The 13390-nt window shown below is 45.6% G+C and overlaps 5 protein-coding genes across 5 annotated transcripts in view; 1 reads left to right on the forward strand and 4 right to left on the reverse strand.

The window, feature by feature from the left end:
- PAAG_11707 (hypothetical protein) overlaps positions 1–356 on the reverse strand; it is a gene marked incomplete at both ends in the record, with an annotated part of 1647 nt that extends 1291 nt beyond the window's left edge. The window contains one exon of the mRNA XM_015847303.1: positions 200–356. Within this exon, the coding sequence (XP_015703092.1) occupies positions 200–356 (157 nt within the window). The remainder of the gene's footprint in view (positions 1–199) is intronic.
- Positions 357–2009: 1653 nt separating this feature from the next.
- On the reverse strand, positions 2010–3107 carry PAAG_03143 (dihydrodipicolinate synthase; the record flags this gene model as incomplete). The annotated part of the gene is made up of 1 exon (XM_002794553.2): positions 2010–3107. The coding sequence occupies one exon, from the start codon at positions 3105–3107 to the stop codon at positions 2010–2012; it is 1098 nt and encodes a 365-aa protein (XP_002794599.1).
- A 598-nt stretch (positions 3108–3705) lies between these two features.
- PAAG_03144 (hypothetical protein) lies at positions 3706–3921 on the forward strand (the record flags this gene model as incomplete). The annotated part of the gene is made up of 1 exon (XM_002794552.2): positions 3706–3921. One exon carries the CDS (start codon positions 3706–3708, stop codon positions 3919–3921), a length of 216 nt encoding a protein of 71 aa, XP_002794598.2.
- A 4474-nt stretch (positions 3922–8395) lies between these two features.
- Positions 8396–10025, reverse strand: PAAG_03147 (palmitoyltransferase pfa4; the record flags this gene model as incomplete). Its single annotated transcript, XM_015844864.1, has 5 exons — positions 8396–8811; positions 8901–8979; positions 9056–9355; positions 9439–9610; positions 9688–10025. 5 exons carry the CDS (start codon positions 10023–10025, stop codon positions 8396–8398), a joined length of 1305 nt encoding a protein of 434 aa, XP_015702070.1.
- Positions 10026–12111: 2086 nt separating this feature from the next.
- Positions 12112–12826, reverse strand: PAAG_03149 (hypothetical protein; the record flags this gene model as incomplete). The annotated part of the gene is made up of 2 exons (XM_015844865.1): positions 12112–12485; positions 12541–12826. 2 exons carry the CDS (start codon positions 12824–12826, stop codon positions 12112–12114), a joined length of 660 nt encoding a protein of 219 aa, XP_015702071.1.
- Positions 12827–13390: the final 564 nt, after the last annotated feature.

A 13390-nucleotide genomic window follows, 5' to 3' on the forward strand; every position in this document is an offset into this window, starting at 1 on the left:
TGGGGTGTGGGTGGTCGTCATGCGTCTGCTGGGATAGAATTAGGCTATCAGGCATATAATATGACATATATATACATGTACAGAACGTGAACTGTACATATCTGCATACATGTTTCCATCTGTAGCCTGACGAACAAAGAATAGATTGAAGCAAAAGCTACACGTCAGGAACAGAAGGGGGTTCTGCGTCTGAACCTACCTGCTGGGACTTTCCCATGGACCTGATCTTCACGTTTCTGCCGGAAAAAAGCAACCCGAACATGGGGAAAGCTGTTCCGAATCTCTTCAATCAGTGCGATAGGTTCGGGGAATGGGAGAATCACGAGGAGGTGTTCTTGCGGTGGAGCGTCGCCCATTTTTTTTCTTTTTTCTTTTTTCTTTTTCTTTTTCTTTTCTTTTCTTTTCTTTTTTTTTTCTTTTTTTTTTTTTTTGGTTACGAAGTTTCGATTCTCTTCTGCTGCTTTGTCTACTCTAACTCCGGTAGAGCTTCTTTTGAGATTGGAACTTCACTGAAATAATCTTTCTAGACTTTTTTGTAGGGGTCTAGTTCCTGTCCGCACCAGTCCGCTGAAAACGAAGTGTCTCCGGTATTGAGGGCATACACGGGTCAGGCAATTGTGTTTGTGCCCGAGCTGTCAATTCCAAAATGGAGGAATTGCTCTCGCTAGGAAGAGGAAGGCCTGCCGAAAGATATTAGCTTCTAGTGTCTACTTTCAGACCGGAGAAACAATACACAGCTGGGGAGTCTCCCTCGGTAGGGCTGAAGAACCGAGAAATAGGAGGGAACAAGGAATGGATCACAGGTCCCCCGTAGAAGATCCCTATTTGTTGCTTAACCCATGATTTTATGGGCCGAAGGGTGCTTTTTATACCCGTGGGCCTAGGCAACTTGCGATAATCGGAGGTTCCCAGTCTAGATTAGGGCAAGTTGATGCCCTTCACACGGTAGTTGCAGAGTTCACCCGCCGGGAAATCAAAGGGCGTGCGTGACATTCTAGCGGGTTAGTTACGACCCCAGCTCAACTAATCGTCAGAACAAGTTCGGTTAAAGCCCCAGAGGAAAGCAACCTCGTAGAATAACTATATGAGCAAGGGTCGATAAAGCTGGAGCAAGCTGCTTTCTAGAAATTGGATGGCAGCCGGTTAACTGCGGCATTGAAGGCAGCTATGAATGATCAAGACAGGGTGATGATGAGATGTTCTTGGAGCTGATAACCAACCTAACTGCTCCATAACTAGTCAGTCAGTTAACTAACTGACTAACTAATTTTTTACACCTCTGACCAATTTCTTATCATGAAATAAATGTAAACCCAATAACTAGGTCTTAGCGCTGTATATTTAGTTTGTTTCTGGCCTGGTCACTGAGGAGTTCTCTTCTTTTCCTCTCCCAGAGCATCAGACCATGAGAATAGGGAGGAATACTCCGGATTGGAGTACGACTTCACGCGGATGCCATTCAGTACAAATTCCTGTGGAGAGAACCAACCACGACAAAAGGGGTGTTAGAACGTTTTTGTGTGTATGGATAAGGTTCTGTATGGGTGGGCAGGCCAAGGAAACCTGATGGGGAACTGAAAACTAAAAATCAGGGGAGGAGGCTAAGGAGGATTGAGCTGATGAAGAGCGGATGGGACAAGATTGCTGGGAGAATTAAGAGGGAGACAATGTTACCAGATGCACTGTCAACTGGTTTGTTTCATTTCTGATAGATGCTCTGCTTTTTGTGTTCCCAAGGTATGAATAAGTAAAGGACATGCGATTGAAATAAGAAGGATGTAGGCTATAGTAAATAAATTGTATGTTTGAAAATGGATGATGAGGCAACAAAGCATGTAGCTAAAATCCTTGAACTATGTGAGTGCAACAGGGAGTAGCGCGAGATATAAAAGAAATTGTGGTAAGACCCCAAAGGATATTTTATGATTGTCTTCTTTCTCTTGATATGTATTTTAGAAACCATTCATTATATCTTTCCGGAACTTCGCCACACGTTTCTGGCTTCGTCCTCACAGAACATTTTCAACAGCCACCAACTCCTCGAAACCTTCAGCGTACTTGTTGATCTCGGGCTTTGTTGGTCTTGGAAGCGGTTTGCGCCCGTATCCGCCGTATCCAAAGTGAGACAGCAGGCCACTCTTAGTCCCAACGACTCCCCCCTGAATCGCTGCCCAATCCCCACGAGCCACTACTGCCTGTAGATTCTGCGCTTCAACAAACTTCCCGGCCTTGTAGAGCTCGATGATCTTCACGCATGCTTTGGGGGCAATGTTTGCCAACCCGCAGATTACCCCAGATCCGCCGCCAATGAGGGCCTGCATTGTGAAGTCTGCGGAACCGCCCATGCACATAAATCCCGAGCCTTCTTCCAACGGGTTGCTAGCTTTAGCTGCTGCCGCGATTCGATTCAGCTTCCCTGTGTTGCCACACGTGAGCTTACAACCAACGATATTTGGGTGCTTTGCCAGCTCTATGATCACATCAGAGTCGATGTCTATACCAGCGGCGGCGCCAGGAAAGTTGTAAATCAGGACTGGAATTGGAGACGCAGTCGCTACATCCGAAAAGAAGTCGATCGCGGACTGGGGTTTGTAAAGACTCTTGTAATATGCAGGCGGAAGAACCAGGACATAGTCACCCCCCGATGCTGCAGCCTCTTCGCATAATATGATAGTTTCTCGAGTAGATTGCGCGCCACACCCCACTATTATAGGAATGTGAGGAAATCCTGCCTCATTGAGTGCTTCACGTGTTGTTTTCGTTACCAAATGTCGCTCCTGGTGTGACAAATGGACTGCTTCACCGTTAGAGCCTTGAGTTGCTAACCCCGCAACACCGGCCCTGGCCATGCGGACTGCATGACTGGCAATGGTATCTGTGTCTAGGTCTTCGGATACTTCCTTGAAGAAAGCTACTGTTGGAACATAGATTCCGGGTTTCAATGGTCGCGGTCTGCGATCATAGTTTATGTCAACGGACGAGCTTGAAAAACTGTCACTGTACGCTGGCTTCGAGTGAATGCCGTTCGATGCACCTTGACGCCCTGCAGATTGGCCTGCCCAGTCATAGCTGGGGACGGGGGAAGGGGCGTTGTTATGAAGGGGCATGTGGTTTGAAATCGCCGGAAGTATGCTGTGATTTTGGTTGAGAAGGGATGCAAGATGTTGTGAAGGTCGCAGAACGCTGAAAGGGATAATTGAACAGAGCACTGCAGGTAAAAATGTCCCTTTCCTACAGAAACACAAAACACAGACAGGTTTCGAAGAGGTTGAAACTCGAACAGCCCGAAAAGAAGTATGGCGTTGAGGGTGGAGGGTATGGTATAACTTTGGTGATATCCTCAAGATATGTTGTAACAAAACATTCAATTGCCAAAATAATAGCTAAAAGTGACAAATAAATAGTTAGAATAGAAAGGAGGGAAATAATGATTTAAATATATATATATATATATATAAAATAAAAATCAATTCTGGGGAATATACTCTTCTTAAGTAAGAGTGGGACAGGAGACCTCATCGCACACCAACTAATGAGATACGACACAGTCGGGTTTCCACTCATCAACTGAAGAAAATGGCATTCTTCATTCCAGGGGATTCTCGGTAAAATAATTCTGCTTCCATAGGTCTTGGAGACGATTGAGATGGCGCTGGCGAAGTTGTCCAATTTTGCCGATCTAGCGGACGCTGTTGCATCCTACTTATGTCCGGCTGTGCTGGGTTCAATGACATTATTGGGAGGAATGCCCGCATCATTGACGATGAGGATAAATCAAGAAATACCGTCAGCCCAGCCGCGATTCATACAGAGGGAGATATCGGTCTGTCTGTTACTGTTCATGGGGGTGTTGAGAAACCAGCCATTGAGGGAAGAGAATCCGCGCGACGCAAGATGATCTACTTGAATTGGGATAACTAGTTATGAAAATCCTGTGTCTTCACATTGGACAATGATTCTTGAGAGTTCATGGAGCTTATTTTCCCGTGGCAGCGGCGTTGAAGTGGCGTGGCTGCTTGCGGTCGCGGACTGGCTCGTCAAAGCAGGACCAACCTTTTGGCGGCATACGGTATGAGCGTTGAACTTGGAGGCGTGGGGGAGTAACTAGACAATTGCGCTGGCTTGTGACAACCAGGGTGATCGGACTCTGCCGAGAATATTTGGCGCGGCTGCATACAACGTGGTGGGGTGTAGGAGTTGGGGTTGGGGTTGGGGTTGGGAGTAGTTAATTAGCTGTTAGGACGGCTGTATGACAGTCCCTCGCTATGGGTCCCCAGTTGGTGTCTCCACGCCAGGCGTTTCCACCTGGTTTCTCAGTAACTCCCTTGCAGCTAACTCAGTCTAACGTCTGGCGTTGGGCTGGAATGCTGCGATCGAAGACCATGGATGATTGATCCAAAGGACCACTGGTATGGCCTTTGAACATTTCAGGCCCCCGTGGAGACCCCCAAATTTTTACCCCATATTACAGACGTCAAGGCCCACATAACTAATTAGTTAGTTACCCCAGGTTAGTTAACTAGTTAGATGTTAGTTAACTAACTAACAAACCTACTCGGTACATAGTTAACTAATTATGTCCTTGGCCAACTTGGGAGTCGAGCAGTATACGTTTGGTTTGCTTCATCCACGAATGATTGTCTGGAACAATTGACGCCAGAACGTCAGTATATAAGCAGCAATTAGTTAGGGCAGAGATAAAGGAGGTGACTGAACGACCTGAATCACTAGTCCAGCTTGCTACTTCTTCGTGTATACAGCATCCCGTACATACACACGCAATATATCAGTATTCCGGGTGTGAATGCAATGTGTGCATTTCCCTTCTTTCAGCAAGCGTCCGGTTTTGCCTCGAGTATCATATAAGTGACATTAAGCTGATACAGCTGATCGCATATGGCTTTCATCTGCGAAATAAGCAAAGCTTGGAAGTCCATTATGTTTCTTGTTTTGGTAAAATGACCGCCCGCATGGGTTTGCATGCTTCTAAGGCAATTCCGATTGCCACATGTGTCACGTCTCTGAAAGGTTAACCGAGACTCGGTATCCTATGACAGATTACTCCGACCTCTTTTGGGAAGATCCAGCAGTCAATACGAGAATCCTGGTTTCGTCTGTATCCTGTATGCCACACCCTGCGCTCGCTTGGCCATGCGTAGAAAGAATGTCTGCTGATCTTAACGTCAGGTAGAGCGAAAGGAGGAGAGAAAAGCGTCACTTTGCTGGCTAGGTCCAAATTTTTGACCCCAACGTCTCGTCAAGTTTAGGGTGGGGGGGGGGGAACTGATTGCGATTCTAAATCCATCAACAAGGTCTGCTTTTAACTAATGTTGTGGCGCAGCAGCAGGGAGGTAAAAATGGTCATGCTCTCAACATTGATTAGAGTAGTCCTGAGTTGCGCCAATTGCGTTACGGGGCCCTTATAGCCTTGCTGGACTTGCCTTCATAGGTTGAGATAGAACAGGGCTCATACATGCGATGCGGCCTTCCAGGGACGAACATGGTGTCTCTTCCCATGAACGCTGGGAACTCTGACTTTTATCCCAGAACCCATCATCCCTCTCGCACATAATTTGACGACTACTAGAGTGATGAGGGACCTGGATCTTTGCAAATAACGACGACAGCTGGAGGCTGGGAGACATCAGTATCATAGGAAATCCTTGAAAATATGGGCTTCATGGTGGGAATAATCCATTGGTATTCGCCATCTCTCTCTCTCTCTCTCTCTCTCTTTGTGCCTTCTGACTCTGTCTGATTCCACATTAGATAAGACGCAAAAATTCCCGAGGTGCCCAGGACAGAAGAGCGACTTAGTCCTGGACATCCTTTCCGCGGCGGGTTTCTTGTGCTTAACCTGGCGTTGCCTAACTAATTTCACCCTGCTTGTTGGTCGACGTTGACGACTTGAATTTTTATAGCGTGGGGGTTAATGTGGATTTGACTGACTGCCCCTTGCTGAATATTAATATCAAAAATTTTAATGGGTTTCGGCCTTCAGGTCCGTAACTACTTGTTTGCCAAGCTGAAGTTCCAAGTTCCCACTTGCTCTGATGCAGTACAGCAACTTTCGAAGGTGACTACTCCGTACAGTGACCTCATAAAGGTAGATCGTGTATGTTCACACTGGAAATGCTTCAATCATATGAATCATATTTTCATTCCGGTCCCAATTTAAAAAGGAGGAGCAGAGTTTGTGCTGAAGATATAATCAGCTGCACTAACACCCAAATCCCGAACCCCTTTCCTCATCGATGCAAAGGGAAAAAAACACATCTGAATTGCTTAGATATTTTCCTATTCAAAAACATAGATAGACAGTTAAGGTAAAAAAAAAAAAAAAAAGAAAAGAAAAAGAAAAAGAAATCTACCCGAATATATATGTGACCTTGGGCCAGGGCTTTGCTTTCTTTGCAATCTTTATTCCTCCTTCTAGTTGTTTGGTTACTCCGCTCATCAATGAGTTCGTTCGTAACGCTCTCAAATCTCACATTTCGTCAGTCATTGGTTTCGAAAATGCCCATCTAGTAGGGTATTTGGAGGCGAGAGACAGGCACCGCTATTTTTCTCTACACTTGCATCTCGCTTGCCTGTCAACGAATGCGCCAGCCCCTTGTTTTGATCCTTCTGGCAATAATGATTAACCAAACGCTCATGGAATTGAGCCCAATGAGCGCTTAAGATAGTTAAGGAAGGGCTGCGGACGAATTTGTCAAAGATTAAAAAATGTTGTATATATTATTTTTTGGACAATTTGCATACGGTAGTTTACCTGGAGTCATAGCGAATTGTTGTTTCGATGACGTTTATATCAATTGTCGTCCAGACGTTGAGAAGATGTTTTAAAATCCTTTAGAGGACTCGAATCTCTGTTATTTCCCTGAGGCATGAAACGGCTTCAGGCTAAACGAAGAGAGCCATCATCTTCTCTCAAGAGGTATACTGTAGTTCACTTTAATAAATGCCATGGAACGGACAGAGTATGTACATTACGTGTGTACCAAACCCGTGATGCCTATAAGATTCAGGAAAATCCAGGGGAGAGGGGTAGACAAGTTTTTGAATTTATAATTCCTGTCGGGAGTATATGGTTTGATATCAATTTAAATGTTAACAAGATATTTCATTTGTTGAGTGCAGTATGAAATCATCAGCTGAAACCTCAATGAACCAGCTATTTCCAACAAATTAACAACAAAAAGACAATGCTAGTAAAAATAATAATAAGAGTGTTTGAATGGACAAACTATACAGTTGATGAATTTCAATATACCAAGTACCTTATATTTTGGGATATCAAAGTGATTCACCATGAAGCAAGTTAAGACATCATTATTTATAAAGTTGTATTTGCTCTAAAAAGCATTCTTCCTCTATCGAGTGATAGAAAGATCTCCTAAAATTTGGGAATGAAGAAGAATGAATATAATGAAAATAAAGAAACCCAGGAGAATGCATGAGACTTTAATTAGAGACTCCGCATCCCTTCCCTCTCAAATATTGTTTATTTTCCCCTCCCGTACGTACATTTTGGGCTCATACATTTGGTAGTGCGAACAGGATTGTGCACAAATTTGCTGAGCATGGGCACCACCTAGGTGCATCACCCGAAATGTGGCGGTGACTGAAGTTAAAACGAGAAGAGTCTGCTGCACTCCCTCAAATCGCTAATCATCGCCGGATAGATTCGAAAATGCGGGGTTAGGCGCAGATTAGACAAGTCTCTCAAGCGCGGGATGCATGCCTAAGAAAGCTCAGCTGAATTTCCCCCCTCCCAAAACTTGAAGTGATTCCCTGCTCTCGCAGTTGGATGAACTGTTCCTTCAACTGTGCCAACCCTGTTTCCTCAAAGTTTCTTCTAAGTCCAGGTCATCATCATCATCATTATTATTATTAATTCAAAGATTGGAAGCACTTCTCAACTTGTCGCAAGGCTCAAGCTCGGACCTCCTCTTCGTACCCAGTAACAAGATGGTTCATTCGAAAGGTTTCACCGATCGGTTGAGCGGGAGAGAAGTGCATACGCCCAATTGGTTATTGCACGCCGTTAGTATGTAGAGTATGCATGCGTCTCTTGTAACCAGATTGCTTGTGAAGTAGGACGTATGCGCCTGATCTTATGTTCGAACCGATCGATAACAGTATGCTCCCAAAGTGAACTCTAGAAAAACCACTTTTGAGGGCCTTGACAGAGTTAAAATGAACGACTGTAGGTCCGTGCCAAGTGGAGAATTTGCCAAGATATACCGCCTGCTCATAGCCTAGGTAACAGTCCTGGTTGGGGTCTGGGGCTTTCCGGGATTTGCAGGGCTAGATCGAAGCTTATCATTTGGAAAATGTTGGCACCATTTCTCCTAATTGAGCAGTTGGGCACATGTTTAGTAGATCAACATGTTTAAGCCTCTGCTCTGTGTTTCTTTAACCGAAGAAGCGCAGCAAGTGGGATATCATCTTCGTCATAAAATTCAACTTCCTCGTCAATCCCAAAATCCCGAAGCCTGTTCCCTTCCGAGTCTCTCCACGCCTCTTCACAACTATCGGAGTCGGCCCCACCTTCCGATCCACTCAAGTCGGGAGAATCCCATATCTCCACGTTTTGGATATATCGTTGGTGAAAGGGCCTTCGACGCTGAATCGCCGACCCAATCTGGCGGCGTCTGGCATCTTCCGTTTGGCGACGCTTGAAAGCATCAATCTCTTCATTTTGCGAAAGATACGGTTGTTCATAGGTAAACCCATTTTCAAAGTTGTTTTGAGCCTTCGGCTTATACATTCGATCTGGATCAGGGGGAGGCCATGACAATGTACTTTCTAGATGTATTGGTTAAATTGATGACATTTTATATGGGACAAAAACAACATCCTAGGACCGCTGAAGGCTAATTCAAGGTTTTACGCACCTTCAAATCCATTAACTTCAAATTCCAACCCTGAACCTCGACGTGGATTTGAAGCAAAGGGCCAAAACCAACTTATGACCTACGCGTGTATTTGGGTTAGCAACAGTATGCAGGTAGGTAGGTGATTTTGTATAATGATAAGAGAATGAATTGACGTTGGCGCTTCCTCCCATTCCCGACTTTATATTTTCCCAAATCCCAATATCATAGGGGAATTCCTGCTTCTGGATCCGCACCCTGATACCGTCAGGGCCGTCGAGATACCCCCCAAACACACGGGCTCGCCGAAGAAGCGTCTTATGCCTTTCAATCTCCCACACTTCGATTGTTGTCGTGTTTCCGCCCAGGCACCAGAGAGTTCGGACCAGGAGGATTATGAGCGCAAAGAGTACCACAGAATTCAGCACGACAAGCAGGAAAAGGTGGAATAGCTGTGGGAGGCTCGGCCCGTGATACTTTACAGGAGTGATTCAGTGGAGTGTCAAGACGCGACTTTGGACACTTGGGGGCACATTGTCCATTTAAAATGAGCACTCACACTTGGCATATGCCGGTTCCGCCAAACGACAGCAACTCGTGGGTAGAGGAGGCATTCAAGGTAGGTCATAGAAGCAACCGCATAGAACAGAAACCGAATAAAATGGGGGAGAGTAAAATGAGAAACGCAGTTTCCTGTCCATGGACAGTGGTGGTCCATTTTTGGTATGCATCTTTCCACGTAACGGTTAGCTTCGATAATGTTGATTGATCGGGATTGGCGAAGACATCACTGGACAAAATTCCTAACCGTCGGCAAGTCTTGCAGTGATGAGCCCGAGGAGGTTTGAAAGCATTACATCTTCGACACCACCGTTGACGATTGGATGAATATTGGGGACCACCTGATTCGGAGGCATAATTTTTAACGGGCGGCTGCCATCCATCAGGCACTCGCCCTGGATCCGTTGCACAGGCCCGATAATAACAGGTCCAGAGACAGGCAACCAGCAGGTTGAGTTTAATCAACTGGTTCTTGCTCGGAGCTGGCTCAGTGTATAGAAATAGATATTGAGACGAATAGGCGAGAAACACAATGAGTGCTGAGACTGCTGGAATGGCAAGCCGGGATACGCTGAAGGAGGCCATCGTCCTACGTTCATCTCGTTGTCCATCCCTCTAAACCTTTGATGGTTTCCCGAGGGAGCCGAGGGGCCGCCCGTTGCTCAGCGGGCGCCCCGCCGCACGTGACATAGCGAATTCGATGAGCTCCTCTCTTCAGGTTTATGAGATTGACCAGCCCGCAGGTTATGGCCTGAATACTTTTATTTTTGAAGAAGCCTCGCGATTTTTATATATATAGAAAAAACTGCATAGAACATTATCCTGTGCTTCAGTTAAAGAAAGCAATAGTTTTTCCATGCAGAGATAGCTTATTTTGATTTGCATAGCCTTACATTTTCAGATTAAACAAGGCCATTCAAAACAGTGATTATTCTATGAGCTTAAAAGAATTGAAGACAATTTCTACTTTTCATACAGAAGATCTCTAGAATTTTTACTCTTTTTTGTGTTTTATCATATAAGATACTCAATTCTTGTTGATGAGTGGATTGCCACTGACCTCTCAGTTGAAATGCAAGTAGTCACTCTGATCTAATTTCAAGGTCTCAACGGAATAGTTATTTCTCAGTGGCTAAAGCAGATAAAGTCTCCTGGGATCCCATGCCACCAGTCGGCGACTCTTTCGCGCCCATCCTTAAGCCAGGCGGCTCTGATATCCTATCCTCCTACACCGCGAGGCTGGGGATAGGCGCCTTGAGTTTCTTTTGTAGGCGCCCATTTGGCGGTCGGAGGGTCATCTTGCTAATGTTGCTCTAGATCAGCTCAGGCGACTTAAGGGAGAAGTTGGACATCAGGCTTGCCAGCAGGACCTCTCAGGAGAGAAAAAGTGAGCAGTCCCTTTTTCCAGAGCTTAAGGAGATCAACTACGGCTGAAGAAGCCGCGACAGTGCTAAATACAGGTTTCTATGGACGGGTTTGGCGGATAACCCTTTTTCTTCTTCCTTTGTTGTCTGAATGTTACTTCATTCTGGCTCTTTTATTGTGGCGTCTTACCACAGTATTTTGTCTCGCCAGTAGAATTGGCGAACATGAGTCTACAATGCAAGGTCTTTGACCATCGCATCTTCTTACTGCCCTCATTTTACATGAATAACTACTAACAAAAAGAAACACGGTGGGGAACTGAGGTACACCTAATTCATGTTGCCCTATTTTGTTTTTATAACCAGCGTCATCCCCCAAATCGTTTCATTGTACCTGCAAGTCTCACCAATAGTATGGGGATGGTTCCACCTCCCCATCTCCCTAAAGAACAGCCTTTAACAACATCCCATACCATACTTCTCAAGCCACCCAAGGATGATCCGATGAGGTCGCGTAACTAACCGGAGGAAAGGTCGCCGCAGTCTTGCCCAAGTATCTTGAGCTCACCCGCGAGTACGATTTGCCTTTCGACCTTCTGGTGTGAATGCCCATTCTGTATACTGTCCAAGCGCCCCTGTGTAGCTGCTCTAGTTATGACATTCCATCCCATTGCCCGCCTCAGATGACTGCATCCGGTTTGCTTGGATATGAAACCAAATACCCTTTGGCTTTTAAGTTATTATAAGACCGTTTAAGCGTTGCACCAATTCCCAATAGGCTGGAAAATATTTAACCACTACTCCCCCAATCAGTGATACCACTGACTCTCCTGTCACTAACCAGTATATTACTCCAATCCAAGTCGCCAAGTGTAAAACACATTTGGTTGGGACCGCAAGGCATCAATTCGCCTGAACGTATGCAGAGATGTGTTCGTTGCCAGAAAATTGTTTGATTCTGTCGCGATTGAAATCTGCCGCCTCTTTAAGACCAGATCGAAGAATGGCAGCTTCCAAGAAATACGAGACCGAACAGGATCGTATAAAGTACTAAGCTATGTTAATAACTACTTACGTCTTTTCTTCGGAATGTCGAATGCTTCTGCAGATATCTTCTCTTCCCCCCCCCCCCCCCCCCCCACGGCCCTTCCTAGAGCACCCGATGTAACATTATGCGCGAACCCCGGTGAATTTCCTCCGCCAACAAGGATGTAAAACTCGAACCCTGGAAATCCACACCTTCAACCCCCAGGGAAAGGCCAGTTAACCCCGAGAAACTGAGCTTAATAATAACGCCTCTGACTACGTTACCGCAACACGTCAAAATCTAGCAGTGGTAGCTCATCAATAACGGAACCTAATTTCTGAAAATGGGAAGGCGCCCAGTCATTGTACACACCCATTAGGAACTTGTAAGACGTCCATTTCTCTCTGCCATCAAGTGACGTGAAGTCGAACTTGTGAATGGGATGGCGGTAGAAGGTAGTCTTCTCTCCCTCGATCGCAGGGTAATGGCCGTAAAAGATTCTCACAGAGCAGCAATCATGTGAAACTGAAAAGACCAGGATTTGTTGATGCAGCTCCATCTTACGCTTCACAAGTCTGAAGAGCTTGACAACACCCCTCACTGAGAGAGTCATGCTGTGTGCATTCTGTCGATCTGCTATTTCAAGTGCCACACCTTCCCGCACTTCACTTCAGCTGTCATAAACGGGAAGTACATCTATACGCCGTACTCATAAAGAAAGAAGTATCACCGATTTCACCGACAAATGGTGCAAGGCATCTGAGTTGATGTTCAGTGAAGGCTTGTCGCGGGAAACCCAACACGTAGTCAGGCTGCGGCTGAAATAATTGAAATCGTCGAGATTGTGGAAGCTGGAGAGTATGCGCAGGTGGCTTTTGATCCTCACCAAGAGAAATTGAGCATTCCCAACCTTCATTCATACTGACAACCAGATGTGGGAATGTGACATGACCGAGGACAATTGCACTCTCAGCTGAGGGAACAATTGATACCATCCTTATGCCTTCATGTAACTACCTTTGGTCTCAAGATACACCTCATAATTCTTGCCAGTGTAAGGTCTACTCTTGGCATTCTTGTGAACTCAGTTCTCTCAGCGTGTTCAAACTAATGTTTAAATTTGTACGGCGCAGAGACGGGGTTTTTGGCCGTGCAAGAAAGTCTTCCATAGTATCAACTGTTAAAGGCCTTCTAGGCCACTTGGATTCATTGAGTGCCCAGTGCTCGATGAGCCTATTCTTATCATTTCGTGGCTGCTTTGAAAAATGATTAGGATGATCAGACGGATGTTCTAGAGAAACTTCGCTTTGGCATCATTCTGTGTTAGGAGAGCCACTCGCTGGATGTGCGGATAGCTCCGTTTGTATAGACTCCCGTTGGCAGATGCTTGTGCTTCTTCAGCAAGATCTGTGGATTGGTTCTTCCCGAATGCCCAGATGTCGTCTCACTTGAGATCATCAGAAGGACAAGGCTGCAAGAGACGAGATAGAAAAACACACCATCATCCTGGACCTCAGATGGGTTCCCCCCCCCCCCCCCCCCCCTCTTTCCCCTCTTTT

The sequence above is a fragment of the Paracoccidioides lutzii genome (genome assembly GCF_000150705.2).
Source record: "Paracoccidioides lutzii Pb01 unplaced genomic scaffold supercont2.8, whole genome shotgun sequence".
Classification (NCBI taxonomy): domain Eukaryota; kingdom Fungi; phylum Ascomycota; class Eurotiomycetes; order Onygenales; family Ajellomycetaceae; genus Paracoccidioides; species Paracoccidioides lutzii.